At 36.6% G+C, this 17,965-nt stretch overlaps 1 protein-coding gene across 7 annotated transcripts in view; it reads left to right on the top strand.

Annotated features, from left to right (window-relative positions):
- The window catches only part of TBC1D5 (TBC1 domain family member 5), a 328,963-nt gene that overhangs the window by 278,569 nt on the left and 32,429 nt on the right, over window positions 1-17,965 (top strand). For all 7 annotated transcript variants that reach the window (XM_074838561.1, XM_074838552.1, XM_074838516.1 and 4 more), the window contains one exon: window positions 3,280-3,443. In XM_074838561.1, the coding sequence (XP_074694662.1) occupies window positions 3,280-3,443 (164 nt within the window). The remainder of the gene's footprint in view (window positions 1-3,279; window positions 3,444-17,965) is intronic.

The raw sequence follows: 17,965 nt of genomic DNA, 5'->3' as shown, positions 1-17,965 counted from the left end.
GGTTATGCAGGTAGTTGCATATTCCACTCCTCTAAGCTGTGATCCCTCTTTTGAAGTGTAGCTGTTCAGTAAGCAAAGCGGTGGTTATAAGGAGAGTTCTCTGTCTTTTCAATTTCCTATTATATTTTGGACTTTTTTTCTTAGAGCTGAAAGACAGAATATAGGAAAAACATCCCTACAAATCATTTTTCCATCATTTTACAAAGCTCTATTATTTCATGTGTTTGGATTTCTCAACTATATTTTTAAATATAGTTTCCCTCTCTCAGTGTTATCTATGAAATTTTACCATATAATCTGCTTATTTGCAGGTGAAGTGGGTTAAGCACAAGCCATACAATGAAAAAGTATGGGAAAAACATACATTGCTCATTGTTTAACTTTTTGTTTGTTTTTTTTTTTTAACTTTGATCCTATGTGGAAGAGATCTTCTTACTACTAGAATGGGGAAGAGCCTATATTTGATTTATATAAAGTCAGACCAAAATAAAAAATATTTTTTTCATTGTACTTTACTCTCGCCACCAAATAGATTTATTTATTTATTTATTTATGTTTAGCATTTATATTGGCTGCTCTGGCTTACCTGTGTGAATTTCTTTTATAAATGCTTTATTGGCTAAAATACATAATTTCATCTGTTTCAAAGCTATTTTTAAGTTTTACCTACTGTAAGACCACACTTCCATTGTAAATTGCCACTATAAAATGCATAAAAAGTCTCCTTCTTACATAAAGGCAACTGTAAGGATAATGGTGTTGCCAAGTGACATGATTTCATCCTAAAATTAGAAATCTTCTAAGAACTTCCTTGTGACTGAATTATTTCTGCTGTTTATTTGCCATGCGGTGTTCTCTCCTTTTCCACCTCTAGAATTATTTACAGAATTGGAGATTTATGTTCTGATTAATGCATAACCCATTTCTCTATAAAATGTGAAGGCAAAAGTTAAGTGAGATCCACAGCCTCCATCTCCTGCACTTTAAGGAAGCTGTTCAGACTAAGTGGTAGGTGGTAAGTGACTAGAGGAGGGCTGTGAAGAAACAGAAACATGCAGTTGGATGAAGTTGGTGGGAAGGAAAGAATATATAAAGGAAAAAGTTGAAATAAGGAAGTTGCAGAAGAGGCAATGTGGATGGGTCTGAAGAAGAGGAGGAGACAGAGGAAGGTCCACATGAGGACATAAAATGTAGGAGGGTCATGGGAGAGATGAGCAAAATACGGCAGTTTGAAGGAGAAGGTGGGAAGCAGTTTATATGCCAGTTTTCTTCCAGAAAATGTTGAGAATATTAAACCCAGATCCTTTCTTGGGTTTTATCCTTTTTTAGTCTGTTTTGTCACATCTGACGTTCTATTTGCCAGTTCAATCTCTTTGCATTTAACAATCTTCTTGCTAAGAGGACATTTTAAATAGATCTGTATTTATTCCCTTAAGAAAATGTGAATTGCTGGTTTCATGTGGCTGCAGCTGTGCAATATATGCTGCGTAGGACAAACACTGTGGAGAACTTGGCTCGGACTTTGTCTCCACCTGGCAGGTGGCCAAGCACGGCACCACTGACTTAGGCACCACTTTGAGGACAGTTACTGTTCTAGATCTTAAATGACTGAATTAAGTTAAGATGTTTCTGTATGAGTAGGTTTTGCTAGTTGTTTCCTTTTCTTTAAAATGTTTGATCTCAGCAGAGCTGGTTTCCTTTTGTATCTAAATCTAAATTTCTTCCGTGTTTTCTGCAGCATTTTCTGCCTCTATTTTCTTTGATTTCTTTGTCTTTCAGTTTTCTTTTATTTCTCTAGAAACCTGTATCATGAGGGAAGACCACAGTGCATAATGAAGGGGAGACTAACCCATTCTGGAAAAGGAGTTAGTTTTGTATTTTCAGAATTGGTAGTGCATCCACAATGACAAAACACTAAATACATTGTAAGGTCTGTGCAATAATATGTGGCATATCTGAGAGTAAAACTGGCACAGGGGGTAGGAGCAGCTCAGAGCAAAGAAGGATGAACCACTGGCATCTGCGAAGGAGGTGGTTTCAGATTCGATCACACCCTTCCAAAGGACATGAAGCTGCACCTATGACATCTGAATGATTTAGTTTCAGAGAATCATTCTTGATGCAATAGATAGTAGCATGAAAAGCACACTAAAAACAAAGGAAAGGAAAAAAGGAAAACATATAAACAGACTCATCAGAATAGCCAACAAAACAAGGAAATTCTAGAGCTTTAGATTTATGTGCTATTCTACTTTTTTTGCAGAATGGAAAATTCTAGAATTGCATTGGGTCACTGGATCAACTTCCTCATACACATAATAGAAAGTATTTTTAAAACTAGCATCTGTCCTAATGTAACATTTTCTTAATGAAAGTTAATGAAAACCGACATACTAGTCTTTTTCTTTTTTTCCTGGAGCTAATCAAAATAAAATCTTAAGTTAAATCTTTCAAAACACTCTGTCGGCCTCAACTGAAAGAAATGGTCCTTATCAAAGACAGCCTGACTACATGCAGTGTCATGGTGAAACAGCCCAGGCATCTACCCGGATATCTTCACCATGACAGTGGACAACACTAGATTCTTTTGAAAAGCTGCATGAAATTACAATAACTAACTATTGAGTAGACTTCATTAAAATGTCTGTTAGGTGGAGATGGCCTTAAAATTTGAAGCATGAGAACTTTCATTCTTTCCTAAACTTAATTCTTCCTGTTGTAAGTCTAGATGTTGTCATCTAGATGTTCAGTGGCCAACCCATTCTTGAAATCTGACATTCTTGTTCTCAGCTTCCTTTGCCAAGTTTTATAGTTTATTTATTGAGAGAAAAAGGATTTCCTTTGCAGTGTTGATGACATCAGATTTCTTTCTTTTTACTATGAGGTGGTACTTTTGCTCATTGTGCTGCACAGGGAAGAGAAGGTCCTCAGTCTGTGGATATAATAGTGTATATATACTAGGATGGTATTTAGAGAGAGAGAGGAAGAGAGAGAGAGAGAGAGAGAGAGTTTAGTATATATACACTAGATAGTGTGTGTTTGTGTATATATCTATATATGCACTAAAATTTTGTATTTTTCTCTCTCACAAAAATTAAGTTCCGTGTGTGGCAGAATAGTCCTTCAATCTCACAGTGCATGCTGACACACTTCAACATTTCATTCTGTGTTGAGTTCTCTGTGAATCTCAGTGAATGTCCATTAAGACAAGGAAGTATTTACAGGGAAAAGAAACTGCCTGTTGATTAATTCTTTTGTTACTTTATACTTGCTTTACAGGCCAAAGTTCAAAAAACATCAGTTCATCTCCAAGCATAGAGAGCTTGCCTGGAGGACGTGAATTTACAGGATCTCCACCTTTGTCTGCATCAAAAAAGGATTCCTTTTTCAGTACAATCTCCCGCTCCCGTTCTCAAAGCAAAACTATGAGCAGAAAAGAATCGGTGGGTTCTTTACTTTTTAAGCTACTTTAATGTCACACTGCATTACTTGTTAGAGGCAATAATTTCTCCCATTCATTAAGCACTTGTACTTGGAAATGTTTCCCTAAGCACACATTAATAGCAAAAGCAGAAATAAACTATTTCAACTGTTTCTGTTGAGTAACATCTCCATTATGGCTTCCATCCTGTAATCCTACCTGAAGTGAAACTGTGAAAGCGCCTGTTGCCTCTGAGAAAGAGGAGAGAAGTCCTGCAAGTTTATTTGCTTTGTTAAGACTTTCACTGTAGTCCTGAAGTTAATAAACAGTTCGGTGGGAAGCACAAATGCTCAGCAGATCCAAACATGTCCATCTGTTGTCCCTGAAATTCCTTAATACATCAGAGGTTTCCCAGTGTCTGTAGCATCTGTAGTCTGTAGTCACAGTTCTATTTCTTGCACAGGTCTGACCTTCCATTTGGCCACAAGAAACTATTATTTGAACAGATTGTTCTCATCCAAGAAAATCGGCTCTGATTTATCATGGGTGTGTTCCAAAGAAATTCTCATCCAGTCAGCGATATTTTAGGAGCACTACTTTGATAAACCTCATATGCCATGGAGCAAGAGGATTACTGTTTATTTTTTAGACATGTTTCCCATTGTCTTTCTGCTGATTAGAAACCAGTTATGTAGTAGATGGAAAAAGTTATATTTTTTATAAGGTGAAGGCATAGTGGTTTTCTCCATTCAATTTTTGCAAATGTATGCTCAGATAATCCTATTTATTTCAATAAATAGGAATTGTAATAGCAATATTTTTATGTTACAGCGTTCATCAGGTGTTCCGAGCTAAATATTATGCAAAAATTTAATCTGAACATCTCAGCGCATTTTTGTCTTTAAATAGCAGAATCTTTATTAATAGTCACATCATATTTTCAATTTAATATTTAAAATGTTCTAATGAAATGCACAACTTTGTGCAAGTTTGTTCAGTTTTTGTTCACTGAAAGAGAGGGTTTAATTCTTGTTCCACATGCTTTAATGTTGTCTAAGGAAAAGCTGTGTTTTGTGGTTAGTCAACAAGAAGCTATAATTTTGGTTTGTGTCCATTTAAGACATATTGAATTGAATTTAAAGTTAAAACAACAACTCAATATCTCTCTGCTTGTCCTCATGAGTTGAAGAAAAATAAATAGACGAATATTGAACTTTTCTTTTTATGTGGTTTGACAAGATCTAAATCCAGCTTTTGTTTGCAACTTTTGTCCAGGCCAGAACTTGGGATTTTTGCACTAGTTGAGTTTAAGAATAATGCCTCCTTAGCTCTCTAATAGGAGACGTAACAGAATTTGCCATTCTAATATTCATACTCAATTAGACTCCACTAATGATTAACATGATTTCAGGTAAATCATTTCCCAAATTTGTGATATTTTATTAGTGTTTTTTCAAGGATTTTGAACAAAGTAGTATTCATTGGAAGAGATTTATATCCTTATGATAATTTTCAGTAGATTGGTAATCGTGATAAACTAAGCAGAGCATAAATTTTCAAAAGAATTCTTTGAACTGTGATATGTAATTTCTATTGTAGCTTTTTATGGTTAAACAGCCAGAAAAGCTTTTAGGCTACCAAAATCTATTTCCTTATGTTCACTTTTTGACTGACCTTTAATATAGGAAAAAGGAATTTGTAGCAGCTCCAAGAGGAAAAGGTTTGTTTAAATCTGTTCCCTATTGCTCAAGACAATGTTTGGTTTTTGTTTTCCTGTAAATTTTGTGATACCTCATTTTCCATGTAAAGAAGAAAACCCCAAAGAGTTCATCCTGAGGTCCCAAAATAGTTGCATCAGAATTCTCCAGTCTTACAGTTGCTTCATATACAGCTGTTTTCTGGAGGCAAAAAAAGGCTTGAAAACATAATGGATTCACATCTTTGTTTTATTTATAAAACTGAACTGGTTTACATTTTTACTCTAATAATTATACGGATTATCTTGTTAAGTATTGGGGAAATTACCTTTGTTGGAACATGGCCATGCATCAATCACTTTATGAAAAGGTCATTTTAAAATCAGTTATTCTTGGTGTAACGGATGCAAAAGAATCCATTTCCCCATCATCTTTGTACTTCTAATTAATGAAAGCAAAGTGGAAATGGAATACATACATAAAAATGTCCTTCAACATGGAGTTTAAAAGAATGATTTTCACAGACCAGAGGACATTACTGTAACATTGTCATGGAATGAACAGGAATGTCATCACTGCAGGTCACACCTGGAGTACTGTGTCCAGTTCTGGACTCCCCAGTACAAGAGAGACATGGACATACCAGAGAGAGTCCAGCAAAGGGCCACAAAGGTGGTGAAGGGACTGTGGCATCTCTCCTATGAGGAGAGGCTGAGAGAGCTGGGACTCTGCAGCCTGGAAAAGAGAAGGCTCAGGGGGCTGTTATCAAAGCATATAAGTATCTGAAGGGAGGGTGCAAAGAGGACAGAGACAGCGTCTTTTCAGTGGTGCCCAGTGACAGGACCCAGAGCAATGGGCACAAACTGAAACACAGGAGGCTCTGTCTGAACATCAGAAAACAGTTTTTCACTGTGAGAGTGACTGACCACTGGCACAGGTTGCCCAGGGAGGTTGTGGAGTCTCCATCCTTGGAGATACTCCAAAGCCGTCTGGATGCAGTCCTGGGTAGCCTGCTCTAGGTGTCCCTGCTTGAGCAGGGGTTTGGACAAGATGACCTCCAGAGGTGCCTTCCAACCTCAGCCGTTCTGGGATTCTGTGACAGGATAAACTGAAATGTGACTTGTCTAAATTCTTTCTTTCCTAAAGCTGGTCCAACCAGGTAGACTTCCTCCGGGAGAGTTGTGATCAAAATTGATACTTAACTTGATTCATTGCTTCCAGGAATAGGATGTGTCCATTTCTCATATTAAGGACTTCTTGAGGTAGTGACATTTGCATTATATTTAGTCTTCTAGATCTTTTTTCCCTCTCAATTGCAGAGATCAATGGAATGACTTTTTTACTGCTGTTGTCAGTAACAGATGTCCCCTGTTTTATTTAGTTAAGGAAGTGAATCTGCAGCCTCAGGGCTGAATGCACAATATCAGATCATGTTTTGGCAACCCATGGCAGCCTGAAGTTTTTCATGTTACTGTCAAGTGGCACTCAGCTGTATGTTAACGTGAGGCCCACCAAATGTGCTTGAAAGTCTGGTTTGTGCTCAGCAGTGAGATGGTTTCCTACCCCTTTATATAGTTTGTGGCTTTCTGACAGGAATAACTTAGGTTGCAGTTTCTGGAGCTGTCTTCCCATAAACAAGAACAGGAACTTTTCATATATAAAGCACTCCAGTGCCTGTTGTCCTCTGGCTGGGTCAGTCTTGCTGGAATAAAGTCCTAGAAAATTTCCTCTCATAGCCTGCCTACTGCCTTTTCAGCAGAGTTGGGAAATTGGGTGCATTTGTGGTCCATTTATTTCTCATCATGTTTCATTTACATCTCCAGCAACCATTAAGGACACTCTACTCCTCTTTTTGGCAAATAGCAAAGCTGTGTAGACGTTGATTCTGGCAAATATGGTTGGCTGGTCTCAGTTTCTGGCAGAATATTCTGTAAATTGCTTTCAACCATAGAGATGTGCCAGAGAGGAGGGAACTTTGAGTTGAACAATATAAGCATTTTAAAAACTTTCATAAAAAAAAAAAACATGGAATGAAGATGGTTTTGACTGAAAAGAAAGTTTTGATTTGGAGAAACTGTGTCTACATAAAAGGTTTCAAGTTAAGAAAACTTAAATTATCCATTTGGAAAATGTGTTAGTTAAAAGATTCCCAAGAAGGAAACATTTCTAAGGAAAATCTGGAACAGTTTATTTTCTTTACAGACATGGTCAATCAAATTCCTCATTTCTTAGCAAAGAAATCCTGAACAAAAGTGTTATGCATCATGCTGGTTTTGATTGCACAGACTTTTTAATTAAATCAAGTTTGACAACATATGCTATTGTCCCCACAAGCAGGTATAAACAACTGTTACTGTCTGTGATTTACATAGCTAGTCTGACTGATTTGAAGTTAGTTATGAATACCCCTACAGGTTAGAAAATTAATGTATGCCATTATTTTCAATTAAATAGGCATCTGCTCTACTGATTTAGGAACCTAATTTTAAGCATAAGCATACAAACTTGACAGTTTTGCTCAAGTAGGAGTGGTATACAAAAATCAAAGAGATAATAAAATGAATAATAGACAAACACATAAAAAAAATTAAGCATGCAAAATTCCTTTGAAGAAGAGCATGCCTCTTGTGCATGGTACACATCTTGGAGACTTTTTTTTTATTTCCATATATCTTTTCCCTGACTATTATTTTTAAAACCTCTTTAAAAGGTTTTAATTTAAGCAAAATACTTGTCAGTCCATACTTACCAATGCCAAACATTTATTTGGAAATACAAATGCTATGATGAAATGTCTTTTTTTAGTTCAGCATCATAAAATTTGCCCAAAATAAGTTAGCATCTGTGTACAACAGCCAATTCCTTGATCAGTATGTTAGATTTGTTAGGCCTAAAGTTAAAGACATGATGATTATTCTCAGTGCCATTAAGTTTAATGAACTCCAGTGCCTTAACGTTTAACTGCAGATAATACTGGAGGACATTTGTCTTCCTTATTCTGATGTGATAGGCCAATTCACACACCTGAAAAATGCGATTTATTTAGTACTTCAGTGCTTGTCTAATTTTAGGGATAGATTAGAAGAATATTAAATCTGAGATGCTCCCAGGTCATATGAACAGAGTTTGTAGAAAAAAACCTCAGAGGTACTTTGGAAGTGTGATTCTTTTCTCCATTGCCTTCCTCGGGCTCCCACAGCGTGCTGTAACTGAAATGAAAGCTGAAAACAGTACAAGGGAAAATGAGCTGCCTTTTACAGTTTTTTATTAGAAATACTTGCAAGTTTCATATAATTTAGTAAAACGACAGCTGTATGCATGAGTGGCAGCTTTGAATCCTAATGCTCCTTATCTCTTTTGGAGTGATTCATTTCAGGGAAAAGAAGCTGTACTGTGATAAAAACAGGAAGTTAATTGCTCAGAATAAAAGATGAATAAAAACCCAAGTGGCTGCTCAGTGCTTTTTCTGTCATATTATGAGCAATAAGCATGTATACAGAACAGATCTGTGGGGGCCATTTGGAAGATTTTAAAAATGTCTTTCTCTGGTGCAAGAGATTCAGATACATGCAGCTGAGTTATACTTGCCAGTAACTTCTGCTCAGAAGCAAATTAGAATGATATCATTTGAAAGAAGGCAGTAAGAACTTTAAATTATTGGGCAGCCCTTTAAAACTGTCATGGAGAATTTTAAAAATACCAAAATCATGAACGAATGAGACTATCAGCAATGTTTACAAAAGAATCAAAGTGACTTAGGAGCCACGAAGTGTAATCCTTCACTCCACAGCAATCATGTTACCAGCAGCAGGTACAGGACTTGCTCTGTACAACCTCTTTCCATCATGAAGTTAATGTTTCAGCATCCCAGTGGCAAAGGAAAATATATCCAAGGATCTATATTAGTGGTTTGAGCTGCCATTTTTTCCTTTTCAGTGGAAATCTCATCCCTTCATCCTGCTCTTTTAAGATAACACCACAAAATTACTGTCCATTTCTGTGAAGAGCTGAGAGACCTGCACTGAACTCTCAACAAAAACATGGACATGGATGAGAAACATCGCTCTAAATCAGGCTATTGTTTTAGCTGGATTTTCTTTTGAGTGGGAAGGGTTTCTATGTTTGAGAGATTTTTTTTCCCACTGAAATAAATTGTAAGTATGTGTTTAATAGCTTGATTCTTATTTTTTTCTGTGTTTGGTTAAATCAAATCATTCCCTATAAGAACAACAAAACTTGTCCTTCTGTTCTTTTAACAATGTAGTATAAATGCTGTATATTTACAGTCCCTTCATAATCACTATACTTAAGTTTCACCCTCTTTAAACTCTCAACAATGTAATCAGAGTTTCTAAAAGCCCTAAATAAAAGATCCTGCTCTGGTCTGCATCCTCAGTCATGTTAGGAATCATATCAAAGGTCAAATACATCCAGCCTGAACAGAGAAGGATTTAGTGAAACTATTTTGCAACTGATACTTAAAAAAAATTTAACTGAGTATGAGTTTAGCAAAGGGTATACTTTGAGAGTCCTTCATAAAGGACTGTGTGTATGTTGAACTGTGTGTATATCAAAATGCTTATTCAGGCAGCAAAATTAAGAAACATAATTATGTAAGTATATCACAACTAATCAACCATTTCAATAAAATTCAACCACATACTTTAGTTGTATAAAACTGCAGCATGGAGCATGAACTTTATTCATTCCTGAATAGCTATATATTAATCATTCCATATCCATATCCATATGCATTCAAGAATACTTACCGCGTTATTTCAGAGGGCTCAAAAATCATAAATCAGTGGGACTTTTTCCCCTGCTTACATTTATCTTACATTTGCCACAGTGGGCTTATGCAGTCTTAAAGGCCAGCAATGTGTGTACCAGATGGGCAGAAAGCCCGTCAGATGTGATACTGAAACATAACGGAGGAAATGGGATTCTCATTCGCCTATGTGTTTATTTATAGCTATTTCCAAAATACAGTCATACCATCTAAATTAATATCTCAGTTTTATTATTTATGAAGAAATATTCCAATATGATTAAGTCAACAATGTCAACAGCAGCACTGAGAGAAACCTCTTATCAGCATTTCTGTTCAAAGGGATAATTGCTATTACCCTACAGCTCTTTCTGTTCTTATCTATTCCCTTACCAAGTGAAATACTACCAGTTTTCTCAGTTGTTCAGTGCCTACCCATCCACAATCAGTTACGTGCAATTTTTTTGCTTTCCATAGGTCTTCCAGCTTTTTATGGTTTTAGTTTTTAGACTGTCTCTCAGCAGTCCCATAGTGTAGTGCCAACAGGTGGACTTGTGCAGGCAGCAGGTAGATAAGTCTCGCATGTCTTGTGTCTGCTTGCAAAAGAGGTTTCTTTCCATCCCTACTTTCTTTGTCTCTAGGCAAGAGCTTTCTCCATTATTCATGTTTATCCTTCTCCATCTTCCTGCTAAGGAGAGATGATCTGAGCATAGAAGTGGACTATCTGTAAGAGGAAAATATACCCAGGTTAGATGAAAACAAGTCCTGCTCATGCTCCAGTAGCACAGTTGCTGGTTTCTAGCTCTGCGACAGTGAGGCTGGTGCACCTGGAGGCTGTTCCAGTAATAGGCTCGACAGCGGGAGCTGCTTTGGAAAATGTCCAAGCCTGTGGTCCTTTGCCACTAACATCTCCAGGCAAGGTAGGATGTGGCAAACTAAGCCGAGTCCAACAGCATGACACTGGCAAATTGACTTTGAACTGTTTAAGATGGAAATTCAACAGCAGGGCCTAGTGCTTAGGAGCTGTGAGCCACAGTTTCAGCTATTTTCAGGATTTTAATTGAAATGAAATGGATCTGTCAGGGGTCTAGGGAGATGCTCTGAGGCTCCATCTTTCACTTTCTTCTAAATGTCACTATATGTAAATATTTTTAGCTTTGTTTTAAGAGACAATAAATCAAATAGATAATTATACATCAACACCATGAAACAGATATTTTGCCTCAAAGTCACTGATCTTCTTAGTGGAGATTATAGATAAATATTGATTATAAATAAATATCTTTTACCTTACTGTCCTCATAAAACTAGAGGGCAAGGAAGAGGAACAGAGTTATTCTAGTTTGGAAGAAGAGAAGTAGCTGACTACAAATTCTTATTTCTTATATTTCAGAAAAGCTACAGATACATAACACATTAAAATACACATATATAAATATTTCCCCCATTTTCAAATTTAAAAAGAGTAAGGAAAACATAATTTTTCTTGCATTTAAAAAGTGTGGGTCTCCTTGAACAATGCTAATGTTAGAAATTTGAGTGTTGGAAGAGAGAGTTCCTGGGTCATTGGCTATTCTGAATCAGAGTTGCAACCGTTTCAGTTTTGCTGGCTTTAGTACAGAAAGACTGAAATTTTTATTTATTCATTTAATCCTTTACCAATAATCTGTTGGTTCTGTTTACATGTGCATAGCTTGGGAAAGCATTGTGCAATGCCATCCCTTTCTGTGTTGTTACTGAAAGCACAGAGAGGAAGTCAGGATTGTACTACTGCACAAAAATATGTGCCTTTGCAGGTGAATGCCTTCTAGCATTTTAATTTATTGGCAAATTTGTCTTGGTCTCATCCTAGTTGAACATTTTTATCTGTATTATAAAATTCCTTTCTTGTTTTTGATACTTGTTTTCAATCAGAGCCCTCTGAACCAAATATTTTTTTTTTTTTTTTTTTCCGTGTTGGTATATAACCAATACATAGCTTGGCTCCTAGGAGTTACAATGGATATTTTGTTGACCTTTCTTTCAACCTTCATTTTATTTTCTTACTTTTCTCAGTCACAATCCCCCATCCCTTTCAGAGGGTTGTCACAGACATATATTCACTAAAGATTACGCAGTGGCAGTTCTGTCTCAGGTTTTAAAATAGGTAATTATTTTTCTGAATTTACTTGTTTGAGCAGAAGAGGATGCATTGTGTGCTGAAGTGTTTTAACTTCAACAGCACTGCATTTTGAACCTAGCCTTCTAGGATTACTTTCTACCTAATTCATTTGTGCTTACTCTGATGTCCCCTGATGTATTTTGAGACATACAGTACTCCCAGAGAGCAGAATTTCTGTGTTGGAAAGCAACAGGTCAAGTAATGATAAGGCAGGAGGAGAAAAGAGAAAAAAAATAAAAGTATGCTTCCATAGGTTTTGTCCTTCTTTAAGGTGGATAACTACACCACCATTTCCTTTATTAACCTGACAGAGAACTTGTTTGTGCTTTAAGGGTTCTGCTCTAGGAAAGCACTGAAATAAGTATGTAACTTTGAGCAAGTATAAAGTCCTATTTGCTACTCTAAGCAACTATGCCTACTAGCACTACACAGTGAAATTAAGAGAGTGTTTAAATAAAAGAAAAGAAAAAAGGAAAGAAAGATGTTCCTATTTAAGCTATCTCATCCTGGGATTGTTCAAGCAGTCTGAGTTAAAAAGGTGTAAAACAAAAATGTGAGCAGGAGTTAAAGTGGTATAAAATGAAAACATGTCTCAAGTTCACTGTGCATCCAGTCCACAGGAACAAAATATATGTTTGAAAGATTTATCTGAAAATACTGTGCTTAAAATGTTTACCAGTGATGACAATATAATCAAAATAATTAAAAAACTGGAAGTTGTGAAGATGTGAAGAACACAAGACATGAGTAAGGTATATTTGGAAATACACTGAGCACGGGGATACCTCAGCTATCACAGGGGCACAGAAATACCAGCAGGTAATGGTTCAGCACAGGAAATCAGTAACCTCTACTTCTGCAGGAATTAATACCCGAAGGCAGTATCTGAACTTCTTTTTGTCTCCCAGGGTAATTTATTACTATCTGAAATTATTTCAATTTGTGCAAACACTTCACAAGTAGCAAAATTCTCAATGTAAAAGTGATAATATATATTCCATCCCTGATTCTGATACGCTTGGTGAAGTTGCATCTAATCATTTCGTACTCCCTTCTACGTAGAAGAAACTTTCTCTAAACAAATTTTCTCAAAGCAAATGCCTTGTGAAAACTCTCCTAAAAATTCCACCTTTCCATTGACAACAGTTTGGTTGCTAACAAGCTGAAGCCATGTCTGTAAGACTGACTAATACAGCCATATTGTTTCCATGTCCTCCCCATATGTGTGTCTGCAGCCATCTGTTGTCTCTTGGCTTACACTGTTAAGTCCTTTAGAGAAGCGGGTTTTTTCTTTGTTTGTACGGCACCCAGCAGAGCAAGGTCTTGGCCTGATGAGGGCCTGTGAGTGATACAGTTAAATAATAGAAAAGTTAAATTAGTAAATAAATTAAAATTTTGTTTTAAATTCCACTGTGTGTAATTCATTGTTCAAAAACAGTGGTTTTGGCTTTAAATGTCAGCATATGCTGTAGAATTTTCTGTGGTTGGCATAGATCATAAAAAATTATGGGGGTGTCAACCAACATTCAGCTCTCAGGCATTCAAGATTAGAAGGTTAAATCATGTATTTAATTGTTAGATTCAGAAATAAAAACTGAATAAATTCTCACAAATGGGAAACAGTAACCACTGCTTTTTACTCCAGGGAAATTTGCATAAAATTAAGTGAGAAAGCAATTTATACCATACATCTGAATCTTGTTTGATGTGTAAAATTCTACCAATATCCAAAAGGTGTACTCTGTGTGTGTTTTATGAATAAGCACTTAAGTACTGATAAGACCCTTAGCAAATCCCTGGCTTCAGGATTTCCATGCATCAATCTCATTTTTCCCATTATTTTCCTTTAAATATTGTGATACATCATCAGAATTATTTTCTAATTTGCCCTGACAATTTGCCAAGATTCAGGGAATGTTTCCTTAGTGCTCTTATTATGAACACTAAAAGAATTGAAAATGTTATTGGGTAAATTAATATAGGAAAAGTCTAAGTGCTATTAACTACAAAAAAAACCCTACCTCTAGTTAAAGAAATCCCTGATCTGCAAATCTGTATAGCCTGGGAGAGTATTCTGGGCAGTACCATTACATGTTTATATCATGACATACATCTTTCATTACACTTTACCCTACCCATCATCGACCAGCATCAAACAAGACACCAAGAAGACTGGGCCATTCCTCCAACACAGTTCTGTCACTTTCTGTGTTATGTTTTTCATTGCAGCATTATTGCTTAAACACCTTAAATAACTTTAAATACTCTTCTCTTTGAAGGTGGTTTCCTTTCTGCTGCACTTAACACTTGGTAGTGCTGCCAAGTGAATTCATATTCAGGATTCAGCTTTAAGATGAATGGAGTTTTGCTACTCTGAGTGTTCATGAATGAATTGCTTGGACATATATTGTTGTAAGCCTTTGACAACAGAGGTTACTCTTCCCTGAGTTTCTACATGAGTAAACCAGACAAAAATACAATTTTTCTTTCATTTCCCGAACAGTAAGACTGAAAACTAAATGATATTATGAAAGAAAGACTTTACAGTCCTGATTTTGTGAGTTCATATTTCCTGTTTTCCAGCCTTTATACTTCTGTGTGAAGCTCCATGTCATGTATTTGGGAGAAAAGTTGTTTAAACTCATAAAAACAAGGTTGGGAAAGAGTGGCTTCTGCCAAAACTATATTTCTTCAGACCTTGGCTTGTGTGGGATGCTAAATTCCAGTGCCCTTACCCATGTCCTCAAACCTTATTACAGCTTGTAAAGTGATAAGCTGTAAAAGGATAGGATTGCAATATCAAAACTGTAAAACTTTCTGTAATCTGTTCTTGAAGGTTCTGACCACTTTGAGTTAGTCACAGCTGTTTTTCTGAAACAGTAAAATTTGATGAAAAATGGGGCATCACTGATCTCATTATGAGCTCAGGAGACAAGGAAGGTTGTAAAAAATTTATTTCCATAGCTGTCTTTGTAAAGGTGAGAAAATAGATGAAAAGAAAGGTAATAAAAAGGGAAGAGCAAGCTTTGGACAAATGGAGAGCACCAGAAATGTATAGATTGTGGAATAAAATAGAAAAGAAATAGCAAATAATTACTCATGAAAAAATTGGTTTTCATGGCAAAAGAAAAAAGGAAATGTAACAATGTAAGCAAAGTTCTGGATGTGGGTAAGAAGAAAGACAAATATGAGAAACATAAATATAAGTCAAGTTTTTTGCAGATTCTGTCTTGCCACAACAAGGAAAACAGTTGGAGATGTGTATATGGAGGCACTCAAATAGAGTCTTGCTTTGACTGGAGACATAAATACTAGTCTGCTTTATGTTGTTAGTGAAACGTAAATCAACGTGACATCACAAATAATCTACTTCCTTTTCATTCTCATATTCAATTCAAGATGTTACTGATTATCTGTAGGGGTCTAAATTATCTGGAATGTGGAAGGTGTGGAAAAGTTTTTTGAGTACCCTGGGACTAAATTTTCAGAAAGTATAAAATTGTTTTTCTGCAAGATTGCATCATTAAATTTGCACATCTTGGTCTCCCGTGTCTGATGCAGTGATTCCTTTGTTTGATTTGCTGCTTGATTTAATTTTTTCCTCATATGCAGCTCCCAATATTAGAAAATCTTGAGCTTATATGCTTTATAGGACATGTTGTTCAGTAAATTGACACTGATTTTTTTATTTTGGTTAGTTATTTAAATGATTAATTTTTATTTTGTGGTCAACTGGTTAACCTTTGAGAGCTGTAGCTGAATGAGCTTGAATCACTGTTCACATGTTTCTGGTACTGTGTGTGTCAGTTCGGATGAAAAGTTGGTTTCTCAAGGAAGCATAGACTATAATGTTTTTCTGTTGACTTACATTTGGCCTCTTCAAAGAATTTATAAGTCTCTGTTCATGCATAAGAGAGATCAAATCAGCACTGCTATTTGTACACAAAATAAAAATGGTATCCAGGGTACTCACTTTCTCAGCACAGTGAGACATAAAAGTTGGCACTCAAAGTGCAGTGAATATTAACGGGACAAGAATCGAGAGCATCTGCACAATGCTGGCTATAAATCAGTTGTTTCATCTTTTACTGCGAAAGAATTAACTTTAGAATACTTTAAAAAATTGTCATTTTTTCTGAGGGGCTTTGTGATTTTGCTGCTTTCCTTTACAAAACATTAAAACATTCATAATTCGCAGAACAATTTTAGAAAGATACTGTGAAAAGGCTAGTCTTAGAAATGTTGATTACAAGAGACCTCCGCTCAAGCTGCTACTTGGAGCAGGACAATCACTAACATCAGGTCAGTGACTTTGAATAGAAACTCTACCGCTTCTATGAGTAACCTCTTCCGGTGCTGCACTGTTCTTCTAATGAAGAATATTTTCCTAATGACCAATATGAACCTTCTGAGGGGCAATTTTGGGCCATGGTCCCTTCTATATCATCTGCCATTGCTGGGTAGAGTTTGATTACATCATCTTTGTAGCTCCATGTATTTGCAGGCTCCCAGCAGATCCCCCTTAGGCTCCTCTTTGCCAAAATAAGCAAACCAAGCTCCCTCAGCCTGACCTCTAGGCCTATAACCATCATGGTAGCCCTGCACTGGACTCTCTCCAGTTTCTCAACATCCTTCTTGAACTGGAGGCCCAAAACATTATTCAAGGTGAGGGCTCACAAGCACTGAGTAGAGGGGGTAATGACTTTCCTGGATCTGCTGACCACATTCCTCCTAATGTAGCCAGTGCACTGTTTACATTGTTTGTGATAAAAGAACTTTATTAGTTTATAAACAACTCAGCAGCCACTATAGCCTCCAGATCCTTTTCAGCAGGCCTGAAACATAGCAAGTTTCTTTCCTGTGTGCACTGGTGCATTGGATTTTTTCTCCTCAGATGCAGAATTCTGCACTTATTGCAGTTTCTAAAGCAGAAACCTCAAAAACGTTTCTTTTGCCTAGTTTTCCAGTGCCTCATGGTGTTTCTGAATTGAAGTTCTACCAATCAGCACTGCAGTCACACCTCCCTATTTTGCATCATCTGAAAATCTACTGAGTGTAAATTCTGTGTCCTCATATGGGCTGTTGATGAAGATACTGAACAGTATCCTTCTAGCAGTCCATTGGCTACTGTGCTCATTTCCAGCCACATTGACTCTAGCCTTTGAGCTTGGGCATCTGACCAATTTTCAGCCCACCTACAGTCCTTTTGTTTAGCCCATACTTTGTCATATTATAGATGATCACACTTTTGGAAATAAGTGTCAAAAGCCTAACTAAAGTAAAAGCATATTTCATTCACGCCTCTCCCTCATCTTCATGGCCAGTCATTTCATCAGTTCAGGCAACCAGATTGGTCAAGCATGATTTGCTCTTGGTAAATCCTTGTTGAGTTTTCTTGATTATTGTCTTGTCCTTTACATGTTGGAAATTGATTCCAAGAGGACATGCTCCACGATTTTTCCAAGAACTAAGGTGAGGCCCAGCATTGTATAGTTTCTTAGATCCTTCTTCTCGCTTTTCTTGAATATGGATGTATTCTCCAGTCATCATGTATGTCCTGTAATAGCAGTGATTTTTCACGGATGATAGCCAGTGGTGTTGCAATCATATCGTCAGCTTTTTCAGCACCCATGGGTGTATCCCAAGTGACCCCATGTATTTGAATGCATACTGCTTCTTCAGGTATTCACTAACCTATTGCCTCCCTGACTCTTAGACATCCCTCTCCTTCCTAAACTGTACATGCAGAAGTCTGGGAGCAGACTTGGCCTAAAAAGTGAGAGGCAAAAATGGAATTGAGTGCTGCAGCCTTTTCTGTATTATCTATCACTATCTTACCTCCTATAGTAATCAATATACCTACATTTTCTTTTAACCTCCTTTTGTTGCTTTCATACTTATAAAATTCCTTCTTGTTA

Source organism: Strix aluco, chromosome 1, assembly GCF_031877795.1.
Source record: "Strix aluco isolate bStrAlu1 chromosome 1, bStrAlu1.hap1, whole genome shotgun sequence".
Lineage (NCBI taxonomy): Eukaryota > Metazoa > Chordata > Aves > Strigiformes > Strigidae > Strix > Strix aluco.
This window is presented reverse-complemented; position numbering and strand designations above follow the sequence as displayed.